This window comes from Halichoeres trimaculatus, unplaced genomic scaffold, assembly GCF_033239565.1.
Source record: "Halichoeres trimaculatus isolate MK-OKI-2021-1 unplaced genomic scaffold, fHalTri1.1 fHalTri1_scaffold_1, whole genome shotgun sequence".
Classification (NCBI taxonomy): domain Eukaryota; kingdom Metazoa; phylum Chordata; class Actinopteri; order Labriformes; family Labridae; genus Halichoeres; species Halichoeres trimaculatus.
In genome coordinates this window covers 40,828,594-40,847,863 of record NW_027437179.1, presented here as the reverse complement: position 1 = coordinate 40,847,863, position 19,270 = coordinate 40,828,594, and the positions used below count along the sequence as shown (strand labels likewise).

Sequence of the window (19,270 nt, the reverse complement as noted above, 5' to 3'; positions counted from 1 at the left end):
TTTGAATTATTCACGTGTTGTTTTATTTAAAGACTGCTGTCATGTTTAAATACAATCTCAACCATTTTGTTTGATGGATTAACTCAAACCTGCCATGCATAAACATATCTGCAGACAGAAGGGGACAGGAAGTGTAGCTGAAATAATAAAGGAGGGTGCTGTGAGCAGACGGTGTTATCATTTTATCACAGAGACCGAGACGTCTCTCTCTGTTAGTTCGTCCACGTATGAATAAATTTTTCACTACAGGTGATTCAAGAGCAAAAGAAAATCCAGCTCACCGTTTGAATTTGACTAAATATTCACAAGAGGTCACTGTGTCCAAAGGCTGGAAAACATCACACACACTCACACACACGTTATCTCCGTATTCAAAGCATGTGGGGCTTTCTCAGGGAACGTCACTGTTCAACTGCTGAACGACGGCTCACGGGAGGCGCGAGGAGGCGTGAGGAGGAGTATCTATACAAATCAGAGGCGGGGAAGTCTTAAGATGAGGGTTTTATACTTTTGATGGCTACTTTTCAGTTTTCTGGGAAGCAACAGGATGGTCTTGTTGTTTAATATCTTTAAATATTTTAGATTAATGAAGATGTGAGCTGACCAACAAGCCAGGTGCACAGGAAAAAAAAGGAAGTCCCCTGATCAAATCTGGCCACTTTGGCCCCAAAAACTCAAACAACGAGGGTCAGGGTCTGAAATTTTAGGCTTTCAGATGGAAGAGAAAAGTTTTTCTATCAGTTTAAGCTCCCTCCATCCATGCATCAAGAACAGGAAGTCTATCAGGCACCCGTCTGCTGATGCTAACGCTCCCCACAGAGGTAAAAGTGAAGCTCTCCCTCGTCTTTTGGCAGCAGATTTACTTCCTGGTTGGACTGGTTGTTCATGTTTTTGTTAGTGTTTGCCAACAGGACGTTCATGTGTTGTTTTTAAGTGTCTCCACCACCAGCCGGGGCTGCAGCTCTGATTAACGGCTGCAGTCATAATGCTCCAAAGCTCTACCACCTGGATGTAAACAGTCACAGACACTGGGTTCCATCAGGGCGTGGTTTGTCAGTCTGTTGATCTAGTAAACGGAGATAAAAACTGACACAGAACCACTCGACCTGAGACATGAGGCAGCAGCATGAGCACAAGGACGTGGTGCTAGCTCTGCTAGCGTTAGCCACACTCTGCTAACCCTTTTAACATAGTATTCCAGCAGAAGCTGTATCTGAGTGTTTTCCTACCTTGGTTAGTCAAAACTCAAAGTTTTGTTAGAGCAACTTCAAAATTAGTCCCTCTAAAAGGAATTTTTTGCAAGTTTTCAAAGAATTATTCTAGTCCTAAACCTGTTTTTTGCAGTTTTTTGTGATTTGTTTCCTTTTTATTGAATGTAAGATGGTTTCGGAAGCCTGAGAAGTTTTTAACAGGACAAAAGTTTGCAAATCTCCAAATCTGACAAGACATGGGCCAGATTTGCCAGATTTGTAATTTGAACTAGTTATTACAAACACATTGTATTTTAAAGACTGAAAAAAATAAGCACAGGATCCATTTTTAATTATCTCGTAGTTGACCGGTAGAACTTTGAGGTTAGCGTTAAAACATCTTCCTTTTTCCTTCAATGTTTTGTTTTTTCCTCCTTAAGATCAAATCTAAGAGCCTCCAAAGCTGTAAGACATCATCTTTTCTAGTTGAACAGTGACATTTCAGCAAAAAAATCCCACATTTCTAATCTTATATTTTCTTTTTCCTGCAGTGGAGGTTTTTTTTTTTTTGCACAGACGCTGCAGACGACTGGATGTCGCCGTCATCGTAGAAGAGCGGAGAGATGAAGACGCAGGAAGCAGAAAAAAATGGCTGAGTCATGTCGTCTTTCTGTTGTTTTTTTTTGTTTTTTTTTTTCCCCCAAACATTTGTTGATTCTTCACATTCCTCTCAGAAACAAGCTTTTCCCTGTTCCTCCACAAACCGGCCCTCCAAGTATGCACTGGCACCCTCCTGACTGAAGCGCTCGTTCACGCACTCTTAAAGAGACCTTCAGCGTACAGAAGCGCAGGCTGTCAGAGCGAGACTTTAATCTGTGCCCTTTAAAAACCAAAAAGAGTGTGCAGCCAGAGCAAAGACACGTCTGCAGCCCGGGCTGCGCTGGTTTTTCCACGGTGGGTTTGTGCAGAAGGTGCATACTTCAGGGTCGGGGTGAGGTTGGATGTTGGGACGTAGGCTTTGAAACGGAGCAGCATGCCAGCAGCCCAGAGTCCCTGTCTCTCTTCCAGATGTCTGAGAGCAGCCTGGTAGCACAGAGACAGACAGCAGAGGGGCACTGGAGAGCTAGCAGGGCCAGCTAGCTTAGTTAGCCGCCCAAGCTTCCAGATCCGCCATGTCGTCCTCGTCTTCTTCCTCCTTCTTCTTGGCTGGAAATGGAAAAAAGAGACAAACTGTAACTTCACTGATATCACAGTGAGTGTGTGTGTTAAAGTGACGAATCGTACCTGGTCTGGATGGTAGTGATGTAGACGGCACGCTGGGAAGAGGAACATCTGGTGCTCCTTCGATGTCCAGGAGATTCTGATCGAGCTCCTCTTGTTCCAGCTCCTCCAGCTCGGCCATCAGCTCGTCCTGGACAAACGGACCAAAGACAGGGATCAGGATTCAGGTTTTTACGTGCATGATTCCCCAAAAAAAAGGCTGACAAGTCCAAGTTTTATGGACCGGGGTCACACGATTAAGATTCTACCAACTTCCTGTGAGTTTGTGCGGAGGTCATGAAATGTCTTCTCAAAAGACGTAATTTTGCAGATTTTAATTTCCACCTTTTATTGTGAAAAATACAAACCAGTGTAGAGTGAAATTTTGAATCAAACCGCGCAAATAAAAAATGTTTTATGTTTTCTTTGTTGCTACACGATCCCTGAAGTTACAGAGAAAGATTAACAGCAGAAGCCGAGGCAGCAGGTCTGAGTTTACACTAAAAGTTTTCCCCATTAGGGTTTGAGGGGCCGTTTACACGACAACAATTCTCGGGTAAAACACAAAAGTTTTGTTGCGATTCAGCCTTCCAGTTAAACGAAAAACGCAAACTTTTGAAAACGGCCTCCAGAGTGGATTTTTTCCTGAAACACTGCTGACACCGTTGCCGTGAAAACAGTACGCCGGACTTTCAGTGGAAACGCTGGCGTTACACTCCGCTTTGCGCATCCAACAGTCCAACAGTGCTGTTGCTACGATCATCGCGAACAACTATGTTGGGCTTGTGCTGCTCTGTTTTTGTCTTATTTTCAGTGGAAAATGTCTTTTCAGACTTGAAACAGGCTAAATTCACCTGACTAGTCCAGAAAATGTCTTAGAGACAAAAATGAGGTCTGACTAACTTGAGACAGGAAAAAAAAAATCTGTCTATGGAACAGAGGAAAAGCTACTTATATTAAGACATTATTCTAGTTTCAAGCAAAATTTCTAGTAAATTTTTCTTGACCTCATTTTTGTCTTTAAACATCTTGAAACAGGACATTTTTCTGGACTATTCAGGTGAATTTGGCTTGTTTTAAGTCTAAAAAGACATTTTCTACAGAAAATAAGACAAATACCTGATAAGATTTCCTTTTTTTTTCCAGTGTTAGCATTCACAAATACACCAGATGATCAGCTCAACTCTACTTCAGTAGAGATCTACCAAAAGATGTTCTGGACAAGACAGTTATAGCGACACATACAGGCCTGGCATGCTTACTACAGCGTTTTCAGTCCCTCATCATTTCCACGTAAACAGAGATTTTTTTTTTCACTGAGTTTTAGCATTTTTTGATTAAACGTTGTGTAAACAGGGCCTAAATTTAGTTCTGGGTAGGGCTGAACAATTAGTTGAATTTTAACTGACATTGTAATGTGACAGAATGCAATTTTTTAATTGCATAGGCTGCAATTTGAAAAAAAAAGTTAAAGTACATTTAAAAAGTGCAATCCACACATTTACATATTCCAGTGGTTGAGTCAGGTTTTTTTTTAAGATTTTACATATATCCCGCGCTTAAGTTTGTGTTTTGTTATTGGTGAGAGATCAGTGAGATTTTTTTACAACTGACATGTATGTTAACACAGTGTTTATTTTTCATTTTATTAAAAAGTGCATGCCACATGTTGACATACTTGAGTGGTTGAGCCAGAGATTTGGTCTTCTTTACATTTCTGCTCTTTATTTAGTGTGAGACTTATAGAAGAGAAGATTCTTATTTATTTTTCAGATTATTATTATGCCAGGCCTGCTGTCCTGCAGTGCTTTGTTCTTTTCTCTGATTTTATTTAAGGAAATTAATGATAATATTATTACATGTCTACAAGGCCTGAATTTTAATTGATCAGTCAATATTCTGCTGTGAATGTAATACTTAAAGATCTGTTATTCGAATCAATTCATGCACCAATTCATTTCATTTCCTCAGAACATGTAGGCCTGGCATACAGGAAAGGATTGTTTATATGTAACCGAAGTATCCTTAGTTGTGTTGGTCATACTGTAGAACAGTTAATTGCTTTTGTTTTGTTAGTAATGTAGAAGATAAACATCCACCCAAAAAGTTGTTGCTAAATCGCAATCGAAATATTGGTCCAAAAAAATCTCAATAAGATTATTTTTCACAATCGTTCAGCCCTAGTTCTGGGGAATAACTCTACCCCTGAAAACCGCCATAACTGGGAGTAGCACTGTCCAGCGGTTTGGGGACTAATGAGAAGCAGGATGTTTCTGATTGGTGGAGCAGCCACAATCCTTTTATTCCCGGACCTATTGACGGACCTGGTTTAGTACCTCCAAAACAATGGTCTTCTTTGAGCCTGACAGCGTGGACGTGTCTCTGAATCTGTTTGCTTATATCCCATCACATGTCTTTGTTCCCGATTTTTGCCTGAGTTTGGTCTAAAGCTGTGCATGGATCACAAACCAGCAGATATACAACAACAAAGATGTCCACATGTAGCCGGGTATCTATCTTTATGTCACTGAAAACAATGTTTCCTGAAAACTCTGGCCAAGGTGAAGATTCGTTGGAGACCATGTGTCTCTAACAAGCTGATCACGACAGAGCCCCAGAGAACAGAGACTGATGGAGACGAGGAAAGATGAAGGAAAGGTCTGAGCTGTTCATTCACTCACCTCGTCAAACTCTTCTCCAAAACCGACCGGTCTGGAAATGACATCTGAGATTTCTTGAGCCACTTCCTGTTGTTCTGTGATGTCTGCCATCAGGTCGTCTACTTTGTCGATGTCCCTGTGAAACAACACGACGGTGACAGAGAGGGAGAAAACCTTTAGATTCATAGAAACGTGTCTGGAAAACACCTGTGGGGTGTTTCAAACAGTCTCTTACATGTTTTCATGAGCCGCCTTCATGGCTTTGGCAGCGTAGCCCATGTTCTTGAGCACTTCTGTGTTGGTGTTTGCGTTCTCTAGCGCCTCCCTCTGGAACTCGATGGTGGACAACGTGCCGTCGATCTGAGCCAGCTGCTTTTCAAAACGCTTTTTCCTCTTCAAGGCCTGCAGAGCCGCTGAAAGACGGACAGAGACAGAGACAAGGTCAGCTCAAGGTGAGGTCAAAGGTTTCTTTCTGACTTTCAGCTTCTCGTCTTATGCTGCTCTTCTGCAGCTTTCCCAGAATGCTTTGTGTCAGCAGCTGGAGGAGCGATGCTGCACTGAACTGTTTTCATGCTGAATCACTGAGTTTTTCCTCATGAATCACGACTCTGTTAATCTGATAAAATCCTGTCTGAGAGGAATCTCTGCCTGCAGACACACAGATCTCTTCAGTTTCCCCTTTTTTCACAGGGTCTGCGTCTGATCCCCCTCACACTGAGCCCGTCAGACCTAACAGGGGCGGTAACATATCAAAACAAACAAACTGAGGCAACAGCTTCAATTTATCAGCGTGTTTAGGGGAACTAAGAAAACCAAGTATGATGCTGAATATACTGAGTCGACATCCTGCAGTTCATGGAGCGGCATCCACCCATTTTTCTCTGCTTTTGGTCTTTTACTCTCTTTGGCTCTGACCAGGTTTGAGATGGCTCAGGCTGCAGACCTCCACCGTCAGGCCCAAAAGGAAAAAATGTGCAGAAAACAAACTCTTGTGTTAAGGTACTAAAAAGTTTTTTTCTCTCTCTCTGTTGAGATGTGTTTTAAAAGGAAACATACTGTACGTTCTTATTGTATATTCCAATAAATTTCACACTCAGTCAGTTATTTAAAACCTCAATTATTCAATCAATATGACTCATGGTGCTGATTGATCTAAATCAGTGGTCTTAAACTTTTCTGTCTTGTGTACTCCCTGATCCTTTTTGACATGCAATGGGTAACCCATGACTCATGCACATTGATGATTCCTCAAAATAAGAGCGTAACACAACTGATTATTAAATTAAAATCATTTATTTTATCTCCTTAAATTGAACATTAAATTCTCTGTAATTTCCTTTTTTTAACTTAAAACATAAAAAAATATTTTTCACTTAGAATAAGTAATGTAAATAAATATATTATAGAATAAATGGATAAATAAATAAATAAATAGATAGATAAATACAAAAATAAAAACATCAATAAATGGATAAATAAATAAATAAATAAATAAATGAATGAAGAAAAAAATGTAAAATCAAAATCCATTACTTGCCCTTGTTATATATAACTCTTGTAACATTTACCAAACAATCCCTGTAATTTTTTTTTCAACTTAAAACATGAAAAAATATTTTTCCCTTAAAATAAGTTATATAAATAAATATATAAATGAATAAAAGGATAAATAAATTAATTAATTAATTTTAAAAATACATGGATATATGAATTAATTCATTACTTGATAAATAAGTAAATAAATAAAAAATTGTAAAATCAAAATTCATAACTTGCTCTTGTTATATTTAACTCTTATAACATTTACCAAAAATTCTCTGTAAATTTTTTTTCCAACTTAAAACATGGAAAAATGTTTTTCCCTGAAAATAAGTTATATAAAAAAATATTTTAATGAATAAAAGGATAAATAAAAATAGATAAATAAATGAATAAATAAATAAATACATAAAAAGAATGTAAAATCAAAATCCATTATTTGCCCATGTTATACATAACTCTACACTCTACTCCACATTTACCACAAAAAAAGGAGCTCCGATGAATAAGTTCCCTTTAAAAAGGCAGCATCTCTAAAAATCAGGAACAAAACTCTGAATAAAATAATATTCAGACTCACTAAAGCTGTTAAATTTTCTTTTCATCAGTCATCTGAGCTTTAACAAGACACTTCAGCATATCTTTCATATTCCCCTGGCTGCCAGTGAGCATGTGTTTTGATTTTGGTGCGGCTGTGCCACAGGTTATTGATCTAAATGACTAAAACTAGAAGTGTAACTTTGATTTCATTTTGACATATGATGCACACATCTCAAGGAGCGTGTAAAAACTGAAAGAAATGCTTAATGGGATGTGCAGTCCAATTTTATCTTAAAACTTTTTCAATAAAAATAAAATAAAATAAATAGAAGAAATGTTATTAGAAATGTGATGCTCTTGAAGTGTTGACATAAAAGTGCAAAATCCATATTTCAGACCCAGCTGCTGATGAATTTTGCTGCATTTTCATCATTGCATTTTCATTTAACTTTGGGGAAAAAGTTTAGCCTCCATGTTCAGTTGTCATTGCGCTCGTCAGACGATTGATTTCTGGTCCCAGCATGATTTTCTGCTCCTCCCTCTCTTTCTCTTTCTCATTATTTTTCTATTTAAGCCCCAAAATTAATCTCTATGCAAGTTATTCATCCATAAAAATAAAAAAGGATGTAAAGCTCATAATCTGTAATAAAACCTGTGTGAAGTGTGGTCTCAAAGAAATTGAATTAGTAGTTTAAAGCTCCTGGAAGGGGATTTCAGCTGAAGTTGAAGCGAAAAAAAAAAAATTAGAGGAGCTGGTCTGGCTCTGTGGTTCGCGTGCATCTGATTCACATCTTTCCCAGCGTCCTGCTCTGTCCACTCCTCTATCCTCTGAAAATAAACGTGTAAAAGCTTAAAAATAGAACTTAAAGAAAAATGTTCACAGCTCAGGGTTTCTCAAAGAAGTGCATGATTAATATTTTACTGATATGAGAAGGAAAGCTCTCACAAGAGAACGGACCTGAACTGAAACGCCCAGGTGTTTTGACTGGACAGATTATGTTTCGTTACTTCTGCACTTTCTTCCTCTGACCTTTGACCTTTGACACTCAAACGTTTAGATATGCCCCCTTCATAGTTTTAATTTCAAGTGCAGAGCCTTGTTTTTATTTGATAAATTATTCCACAGTATCTCTCTAAATTCAAAAATCGAACCTTTTAGTTTCACATTTGTTGACGTATTTAGTGCACACACAGTCACATACACGTCTGAAACTGAGTTTTCTTGTCTTTAAATAACTGAAGCATATGTCTTTTTGCTTCGTTTAGTTTCTTTTTTTTCTCTCTTAAAAAAAAAAAAAAAATCTTGAAAAGTATGAAGATGTACAATTTAGCCAGAAGGGGGCGCCAAAACTGACACAAGTGACTCTAAAGAAACTAAAGAAACATTTTACTCAGTAGAAATATGTTTGGACACATGACAGATAATTTAAGGCCCTAGAAGAATGATCACAATTGATATTTTGGCCATTTTGTGTGGGGCCCTGGTTAAGCCTGGTTGTTAAATTATGCACCCCATGTATATTAGCCGTAGTCCTTGGCTGAACCAGGCAGTCTGGGCTTTAATCCAACCTGAGGCCTCTTCCCTGGTTCCCACTCTATCCTCAGTCCTCTCCTTTAAATAAAGACACTATGAGTTCATCCAGAGTTTCTGTTCATCTCTTAAATGTTATATTTCTGTCTCAATGTGAATTAGAGTCCACAGAAACTCTGATTTAAACTAGAACAGCTGGAATTCCCCCGTGGTGTGGACGTGGGAAACCACCTCATGAAGGGAGCCGCTGATATAAACCTGCTGAGTCATACCTGAGGAGGGAGGGAGAGTGATGAAATAACATGATAAGTGTGTAAGTGTGTGTGTGTGTGTGGTGGATTAAAGCCTCATTTGAGCATCATGATTGGAAGACACCAGTTACATAAGTTTTGGAGCTTTATAAGGCTTTGAACGACGTCTGGGTGCAGCTTTGAAATCCTTCTCTCACAGCTGTCGCCCTCTGGAGCCACAGCAGGAAACTGCAACCAGGTGTAAACCTGGGTAAAGGTGACAAAGTTCAGAGGAAGGAACTCTGTGTTGTCTGATTCACACTCAAACAGCTCGAACAGTAAGTTTTTCATTCCTACTTTTCAGGGATTAAATCAAGAAGAGTGAAATCACTGACGTTTCTCAAAGAAAACCTTAGAGATAAAATAACAAGGGGGTTATATGAGGGTTAATGTATAGTGAATGGGTGGTTTCGCACATTTGAGCTGCTTTTTATAATTCCAATGTCTCCTTTACACCTTTTACCTCCCCCAGTCAGTCTGGACCACAGGAGCCAGACCACAGCCCACAGATCCATCTCATCTGATTATATCAGCACTCAGGTTTATTCCTGGGCTGATAACATCGTTACCAAACGTCACACAAAATATGATCAGATTATCGCTCAGCTGAACACATCCAGTCCCACCAGGTCTCTGTGACTCTGGTTTCCTCTGAACATCTACTTCTATCCTCTGTTTTGTTTCTTCAGCTGAAAAATTCAGACTTTCTTTTCAGAGCATTGCAATGCTAATCATCCAGTTAGCAACGAGAGACGCTAACACTGTCGTACAGCAAGATTGAGAGGAAGACAAAACAACCAGTGTCTCTTTTACAGAGCTCTTTTAATCCCTCCTGTGAGTCTCAGCTTCACTGTAAACAGTCAGTCACACCAAGGCTTCACTCTGAGTCTGTTGGAGTAAAAAGATCACGCAAAGTTGTCAAGTTTAAATAAGGAAATTACAGATTTCAGGGTGTGTGGCTCAAGTTGAAGTATTTTGATCAATAGCGGACTGGTAGCTGCACTGACGGGCATGGATTTGAGCAAAACACAGTCCTCTAAATGCAATGTTGCCATCTAGTGGTAAGGAGGTCAAATGCAAGAAAAAATTATTGGTTTTGTCAGATGGTGAAACTAATAAATGTCACTTGGTGTAGGGATGGATACCAAATTAGGTACTTTTATAGGCACGGACCGAATTCTGTCAAAAGTACAGATTCAGTTAAAACGAAAAGTTACTATGTTTAGGTATCTGAACTCATCCTCGTGACCGTGAGGGAGTGGAAGAGTAGGTGATTTTCCATGCTGGAATATATATATATATATATATATATATATATATATATATATATATATATATATATATATATATATATATATATATATAATTATATATATATCATTATTAAACAAATTGATATTTTGTACCAAATAAAGACAAAAAAGTACTGAAAATTGGTACTGTTGAGCATCAAAACCAATTGCCAGGTACTGGGCATCGGTACCGAATCATTTCAAATGTGAAAGGTATCCATCCCTAACTCGATGTAACCAATGTTACTTATAAAAAAAAATCTAATATTGTACAAGACATGACTATAATTTATTATTTAATCAGTCTGCTACACTGTAAGAATTAAACTTTAAATGATTTTAACCTAAGTGACCCAAGAATAGAGAGAAAACACTGATGTTTAAGGCATCAAAACCCACATCATCAAGTTTAGGAATAAAACATTTTGTATAAACTTTGAGATTATATTAATTATTCAGTTTAAGGGGTAACATACAGCGGAGTCGCTCTTTGGCGCCATCTACTGCAGTGGAGGTGCAGGAGACGTATTGTACTTTGGACTCTACTAAAATATGAATTTTTTATTTAAACAAAAATATTGGTATTACGAGTTGAAGTATTTTATTTATTTATTTTTTCAATATTTTTTTCTTGAAGTTCCTGTTTGTTTGTTTTTTTGTTCCATTAATTTTGGATTGTTACTTTTTTGTATGTACATCTCTCTATAAGTGCAAAGAATAAACAGAAAAATACATGAGAATCAAGATTTGTACCATAATGTGAAATGTCATTATCTTTTTGTTAAAACTGACTTTACAAATTGGTACCAAAAAATATGTACGGTTCAGGAACCAGTATCAGAAATTTCTGAATGACACCCAGCCTTGTTGGTATGTACGTGAGAACTTCTCTTGTTGTTGTACTTCCTCCTGTAAAACTATTGTTTTTTGCTCCAAAGCTGTTTATCCAACACAATGATTTTCTTCTGGTGAACATCACTGACAGTTTGGACTCATAAAGGAGGAAATGCTGCACAGAAATCAGATTGTCTTAATGACCCAGAGGATGGAAACCAAGACGCCCTGCAGAGAGTGTGTTATCATTACAGCTTCGTCATCTTTGCTCTGAAGAATGTTTGTGTTGTGTGTCTCAGTATTTACACAGAGACAGGATGAAACATGTTGAAAAGCAGGTTTCACCGTGTGGAGCTGCTCCACCACGTGAGGAGGAGGAGGAGGACTTTAAAACCAGTTTGAAACCGAGCCGACAGTAATGGTGGTCTGAGAGGATTTGTGGTTACATCACAGATCTCAGAAACCACAGCTGGGTGAGAGGAACGCGCCTGTCACGTGTTGTGTTCCTGCAGCGCTTATTATACAGGCATGTTGTCATCACGGCTGTGCCTCAGGTGCTCACCTCGAACATTACCTCAGGGAGGAGCTTAAAATACACTCATGAACAGGAGCAGGTTGGCTGATTAATATCTTTGTGTGGTTTTTAATTTCTTCAGGAGGGTCATGGGGAAAATATCGAAAAAAAAAAAAATTTAAAGTGCAAACAAACCTGTTGGTTTGACCTAAACTCCTCTTACGTAAACAAATTCATCCAGTGTGTGTTTTTGGTTTGTTAGCTTGAGATATAAGCAGAATGTTCTTTCAAAAAGTCTTTAATTAAAGAGAAACCTCTTATTTCTTGACAATTAAAGTCAAAAACAACTAAATTGCTTCTAAAAAAATTTTTAAAATCAGCCAATGAGGTCAAAAAACGTAGTGTCTCTGATTTGAAGAAATTAAACAAGGGTTTTTTTCCTACGGCATTGGCATCACTTTTGTCTTTTAATATCTTGAAATCAGACATTTTTCCGCACTTGTCAGGTGACTGGAGCTCAAATTAAATCTAGTAAGACATATATTGTGATAGGTAAGATTTTAAAGACTTGCTTTGATTCAAGTTTTTGCATCTTCAGCACAGTTGGAGCCGATCAGAGGGGACATACATGTGTAGGATCTGCTGGCTTTGCTTCATGAGGCTGATCCTTTAACATTAATAAAACTACACAGGCTGTTAAAAAGTTCATGTGTTTTTGTCTGACTGAAACAAAGACACTCTCTGAAGCTCAAACCACAGACGGTCAGCTAATGGAGGCCCCTCTTTGGCTCTGAAACAAGAGAAGTTTCACCTTAATCAACCCCAAACAAACATCCAGGCTTCACTTTCTGCAGAGACGCTGCAGCTCATGCTCACAAGAAGCTGATCCCTCCTCTTCCCCGTCTTACTGACAGGTATGAGGAGCATGTCCCAGCATGCACTGCTGGAGAGGCGGTTATTACCTGAGGTACTCTCTGAATCATCACAAACAAACAGTTTTTTTTTAATGGATCTGTTTCACTCACAGGAGGGAGATCACGGCGTGTTTTTAGAGGTTGTGTTTGCTGCTCATTTTGTGTCAGCTGTTACTGTTTGCTAGAGATTTACAGCCACGGGTGTTTTTATTTACGAAGATTTTAAAGACTGGGTGTAAGGAGCAAGATCAACGATGAGTTCCAGTGTTCAGGATCATGAATACGGTGGCTGAGAAGTTCAAACCAAAATAACAAAGTCTGAAACTCCTTTAACAAACTTTGTACAAAAATTGATGTTGTAGTATCATCATTTAATTTCTGATTGGTTATTGACTTTTTATTTTCTATGAAAACAGCGGCTTGTTTATGGTTCAGTGTAAACTGTTCCATATTTACTGAAGATGTAATAAAGTTCTCTTTAATTAAGCACCTGAGCCTCATCTAACAGAGTTTTACTGTTTTTTTTCTACATTTGGTTGAAATTTAAAGTATCCGAGAAGAGTGGAGATTTTATACAATATCAAAACCAGATCAATGGTCTGTTATTTTACCTCTTCGAACTTCTTTCAGAATAATTTTCTTTTTCTGGACTTAAAACAAAACTAGAAGGACCTTGGTTTCACTTTTAATTAGGGATGCACCCATATCAACATTTTGGCTGATTTCAGATATTAATATTGCTGTTATGGCTGATATCAGTATTGGTGAAAAAATAAATAAATAAAAAATCTGAGATGATGTGTCAAGATAGTTCAGAGAGAAAGAGCGGAGAAAACACGACCATGGAGAGGATGGCAGGTTGGATTGCCCGAAACGCGATCAAAAAAATTATGTTGTGTCTTTTTTTTTATTGAAAACAGGAAGAGAGAAATAAAAGAAGAGAGTCCACTCTTCTCAGGTAGTTTTGTTGTTTGTAATCATAAAAAACAATATAATTTGGGTCTTTAAAGAATCGTTAAAGATGCTCTGAAAACGGCTGACAGCTAATGAGTGAATATCAGCTGGTATTGATACTGATATATCTTGCATCCCTACTTTAAATGAAGTTGTAATATTTTTGTCTTGACCTGTTCATTCCAAATAAAAGTACAATTAAAAAAAAAAAAAAGAAAAAAAATACATTTGGTTAGGAAAACATGTTTACAGGTTTACAGCACTCCATTGGCCAAAAACCATGATTTTGCTTTTTTCCTGAAATTTTTAAACAAGGAAGCAAAAGGACCAAGCTCCAAACAACAAAACATCCTGAAAATGCGCAACATTTTGCGCAACAATCTATCATATCTGGTCCTTCCGTTACTTCCACACCATTTAAAAATTACATACTGTGGACAAGAAAAGCAAAACCGTGTTTTTTGGCTAAAGTGGGTTTAACAGAACCAACAAAACTTAATGCGCCCACCGTAAGCTTTTTATAAACTCTTATAAGCTCTGTGATGTCTTTTCTTAACATCTTCCATGAACACAAACTGACCAATGCCCCAAATAACAACTTTTCAGGTTGCGTCGAGTGCGTTCCCTTTCTGTCAAAATTCTAACTTTGTTAATTTGTCTTCATGTTTGAAAAAGTGTTTTAAATCTTGTAAATTTGTTTTGCTGGTAATTTTTTTAAACTATCAAAATGTTTTGTAAAGTGTGAATTTGTTAAAAGTTTGTAAAAGTGATTCAAACTTCGTAATTTTGGTTTGCACTTCTCAGCCACTGTACAAATTGGGAAGGGAGAAAAAAATGTATGCAACATAGCATCGCGATTTTCTTTTTAATGATTTCAAAATGTGATTTTTCGTCCAAATATTATCATAATTTCATTTTTTTAATTTAGGTCCATCGTTTTTTTTTTTGTTATGAGCTGGTTTAGAAAATAATTGAGATGTCAGATGCCCTGAATAAATCCCAAAACTGACTCACATATGATGTGCATTCTTTGGGGGAAATATGGCTCCTGTAAAAATCCTCAATAAACTTTTTCACTTGGCCCAAATGATAAAAAAGCAAACTGAAAATTACAAAATAAATATCAAAGAATTACAATTTAAAACGAAACAGCATCCCAAAAATTACAATTTCATCAAATTATCTCAGCACTAGTACATATGACCATAATTACTTCACATTTGCTTTGTATAAACTGAGATTTGTGGCTCTAAAAATTGAATTTAAATTGTTATATTGAATTTGGAAAGCGTGCCGTGATCTTAATTGATTGAATTTATTTGCTTTCAAACTGTATTTAACCTACTTTAAAAAATCAACTCTTTATTCCCTGAATCCAAAAATACACAAAAAAAATATGTGGCACCATTTACTTTCAGTTTAGCGTGACAAGATCGTTACGTCATCAGTGTCTGAGAGGAAGCGTAATCAAGCACAGATTCACAGAAATCTTCACAAATCTCAGCTCATAGTGCAGTAACAGTTGAACGATGAACACACCAGCAGTAGATTTACCCAGAGCAGCATGAAAACTTTGCAAATCCTCTTAAGTCTGCAGCGTCTGAGTATCTGGTCGTCTCTCCTTCTGTTTTGCATCAGCTCATCCAAACAGAGCTGAAGTTTATCTCATCTACTTTGCTCCTAACAGCATGATAAAAGTGCAGATCTCATCAGTTCAAACAGCTGGATCGTTATCTGTCCCTGACAGCCGTCACTCAAACCTGTCAGCAGCCTGAGACTCTCTGTGTGAAACTTTCTGTCCAGTTTGACCCAACTCAGACATTTCACGGAGTCAATCATTTGTTACATTATCTGAGGGATAGTTTCAGCCTCATGATATCTGAGTGATCAGAAAACAAGTGTACAACAAAAACATCCCAGAGACGACTTGTGATCCAATCTCATTTTCCTATCTTGTATGCAAATAAAAGCAGATCTCCTTTCGCCTCCACTGGACTCAGAAAAAACACCTGATTGTAAAAGCTGAGATACACGAAACCTGATGTTCTCCTGCACGTTTGTGGTTTATATCAGTGAAAACATGATGGCGTCCTGAGTGCTGGTCTCATCTCCTGATCACTGATCATGCATTAAAGTGGGATGGACACAGAACTATGGGACAGATTAAGGCCTCATTGGTGGGAAACAGAGCATGACAAACACACACACAAAGTTATCTTGACTGTCTGATTATAAACTCCAAGTTAAACACAGTCTCCCTAAATGAACAGTCATTTTCTGTATGCATCACTGTTACACATTATCCATGACTCCAGGGAGAGTGGGCGGTCCTTAACACGGCCCAGGAGACGTAAGCTCCACGCTGCCACACCCCTGTGGACGAAAGTGTCCCAGTCACTGCGACTAGATCTAAATCTAATCACACCGCTGAGCGTTCACACCTGTAGTTAGGGCTGTTCACCTGTGATTCACTCACTCAGATTGATTGTTAGAGCTGAACAGAGCCTGAGTCACAGTGCTGGTTGTTACATCTGAAAAGGTGTTTTTAATTATGCAGATGACTAACTATTGTTATCCAGGAGACCGGAGGAGCTTTTGATGATTCATCGAAAACTTTCAGCAAAGCTGCAAGTCATGCTAAGAGTTCACCGCTGTCTCAAAATGATGTTTTCCCTTAGTTCAATACGTTAAAGGTGGAATCTGATGCTAGTATTCAATACATACATGTCCTTTTGCTCACCGTTCCAGTACTTTCTCGCTCCTATATAAATATGTAAATAGTAATATTTTTCTACTTTTCTATATTTCTTTATATTTCTTCAAATTTCTAATTTCATATTCCATTATCATATTCTTTTTATTGTTATTTCATTGCTGCACTTTTTTTGTTGGGCTGCTGTGACAAAAAAAAATTCCCCAAAGGGGGATCAATAAAGAATATTCTATTCTATTCTATTCTATTCTATTTTATTCTAGTAAGATAATTAACAGTGGCGTATCTGCAAAACAGAGAAACAGAAATTAAAAATATCTTAATCTATATATTAGATAGATATATCTTTTGTACAGACTTTAAGAGCTACAGGTTTAAGTAGCTGTACATCAGTTTTATTAGCATATAGACGTAAAATATTCATATACAGGTTGTAATACTCATGTACAGATTTTAATAGTTATATAGACCTCACTAGTCTTAGACAGGTTAGAATACACACATGTTTTGATATATGTTGTTATAGCCATAAATAGCAGTATTTAGGTTTTGATAGTCTTATATAAGTTGTAATAGTCCTATAAAGGTTTGAATAGTCGTCTTACGGCTTAGTAGTCCTATAGATTTCACTCTTCTTATAGGTTAAAACAGACTTTAACTGTTATATACAGATTTTAACAGTCACATATAGATTTTGAGACTTTAATAATCTTGCATGGGTACCTTTCACATTTTGAAATAATATGGCACCAATCTCAAAGTTTTTCAATTTTACATATTTATTCAAGTCACAAGGATGTATTTAGGTGCCAAAACAGGGTACCGTTCGATGTTACGTGAATCAATACTTGGTACTGCAGACGGAATTGGGTCAGTACCCATAAAAGTACTTAATTCGGTACCCATCCCTTCTTGCAGGGGTTTTTCTAGTGGTATATTTAGAAAGTCAATACTAGATCTAAATAGTCATATATAAGTTTAACCCTTTACTGCCGAAACAAATTTCAAGTCATATATAAAAAAAGTTTTGTGTGTTTTCACATTCTTACAAATGCTAGATTGAGTAGATCTTGTAAAGTCAAACATAGCACATGCAATGTTTTTTTTTTTTTTTAAAGTAAAATTATATTTATAGAAATGATAGGTTTACCCTCTGACCAATATGTAATGATATGGTGCATTTGATGCAATCCCTGCTATGTGTAGAATATGAATCAACCAGTGTTAGTGAGATACAAAGGTCACCTCGCATAATTGCGAGACAGGCATCAAGGGGTTAAATAGTCATGTAGGTTTTAATAGCCTTATACAGACTTCCTAACTTCTGACAGCCATAAAGTCTTTATTAGTTATCATAATAATAATAATTATATACTGATTTTATTATCAGTCTGGGGCCTTTAAGTATGCATGGTACACTTTTAATTATTTCCTATTTATTCATGGTCAATCTCTGCTAGCTGCTAACCCCTCCACAGGTGCCTCAGGATTTAATTCCTCTGGTTTTATTCATCGTTTTACATCTCTAGCTGGTTTTATTTTATTACTGGATTTTATTTTTACTTTGTTGTTGGATTTTCTTTATTGTGTGCTGTGATGATTAAGTGTTCTTCAGAGGATGACACAATTGCATACAAATATTCAGGATTACGTAACATAATTTGACGTCAAATAGTATTTGATTACTAAAAGCACAGTAGAATAATTTATTCTGTTAAATCTTGGCTCTTTATCACTGCAGTTCAGTGAAGCTAGCACTGTCATAAAGTTTACAGCTTTCCATGACGACTTGTGGGCAGGGTCATGTAAAGCAAATAGTTCATGTTCTGTAATTTCTCCTGTCTGGTTTTTAAATCCTTGTTATTTCGTCATATCTGGTTGTTTTATTTCCTCACATGTGTGCTAACACTGTGCTGTTTGTAAAAATAGCTTTTTAAATGCCACTCGGTGAAGAGGACAGTCCTGTGTTCAGGTGTCAGCCTGTCTGCTGCCAACTTTCCTCTTCCTCATCGGTTAGCCTGCGGGCTAACTCACTAACTAACTCTCTAACTAGCGGATTGACCCGTTTCGGGCTCTTTCTACTCACCTCGTTTGTTTTTCGTGCCGTTTTTCTTCGCCGTCATAAGCTCCTGGTCGATCTTCTTCTCGAGGTATTCCTGTTTTTTGCCCAACATTTCCTCGGTCTCTCTGAGTTTCTGGATAGCCTCCTGGGGTGTCGGCGCTTTCCCACCCTTACCCCCGCCGCCGAACAACTTAGCGATCATCCCAGCCATTTTAGGATTAAATGTAAACTTTAACAGGCGAATGAACCGTCAACAAACCGCCCGTGCCGTTAACTCGAACGGGTCGTGGTTAAATTTGCTCCCTCGGTAAGTAGCGTCTCTTAGCTTCTGCTGCTGTTGTTGTTTGTGTCTCTTCTTCCGCCTTTTCAGACAGGCCTCGTGATGTCATTACGTCAGCGCTCTGACGTTGCTCATGTGTGCGGGGAGTTTCACATGACACAAATTTTCCGTATATAGGAATTTAAAGGACTTTAAAAGTGATTTTGAACCAGACTCACTTTTATTTATTTGCCTGTTCATAATCTACTATTTAAAACGAGACTGTCGACGTCAAAATTTGATTTTTTTAAAATGCTGTTTCTTAAACTCGGTGTTAATTAGATGCTAAAATATAAAAAGCAAGTACCACAGCACTTTTCCCCAAGAAACATAAAAACCAAGACGCTTTACTGCTCTTGGAGTGATATCTGACCAGGATTCTCTTTACTGAGACTCAAGACATGAAGCTGTGTACTTTGTCCAACACTGATAACAGCCTCAAATAATCAGGTGTTATCAGAGTAGCTGTGCCTACTTCTCAGATAAATACAGCGTTGTTCAAAGAAACATACAAATACTTCAAACAGTACACTTGTCCTAGAAAGAGAAGGGGTTTCAATGCAGTGCTTCAAATTCAACATTTCTGTTTTACATAGCCTATTTTTTAAAATGATTATTGGACTGTGATCAATCCATCAATCTAGCCAGTGTCATACAA

At 37.6% G+C, this 19,270-nt stretch overlaps 1 protein-coding gene across 1 annotated transcript; it reads right to left on the bottom strand.

Moving 5' to 3' along the window:
- On the bottom strand, positions 1 to 18,679 carry chmp4ba (charged multivesicular body protein 4Ba). The gene is made up of 5 exons (XM_074678636.1): positions 18,318 to 18,679; positions 5,346 to 5,523; positions 5,132 to 5,246; positions 2,475 to 2,601; positions 1 to 2,396 (listed from the first exon to the last, which is right to left on the bottom strand). The coding sequence occupies exons 1-5, from the start codon at positions 18,502 to 18,504 to the stop codon at positions 2,332 to 2,334; spliced, it is 672 nt and encodes a 223-aa protein (XP_074534737.1). The 5' UTR covers positions 18,505 to 18,679; the 3' UTR covers positions 1 to 2,331.
- Positions 18,680 to 19,270: the final 591 nt, after the last annotated feature.

Coding starts and splice junctions, on each gene's coding strand:
- chmp4ba (XM_074678636.1), bottom strand. CDS start 18,504: ATGGCTGGGATGATCGCTAAGTTGTTCGGCGGCGGGGGTAAGGGTGGG. Junction 5,247..5,345: donor AAGGCGGCTCATGAAAACAT/GTAAGAGACTGT, acceptor GTTGTTTCACAG/GGACATCGACAAAGTAGACG. Junction 2,602..5,131: donor TTGGAGAAGAGTTTGACGAG/GTGAGTGAATGA, acceptor CCGTTTGTCCAG/GACGAGCTGATGGCCGAGCT.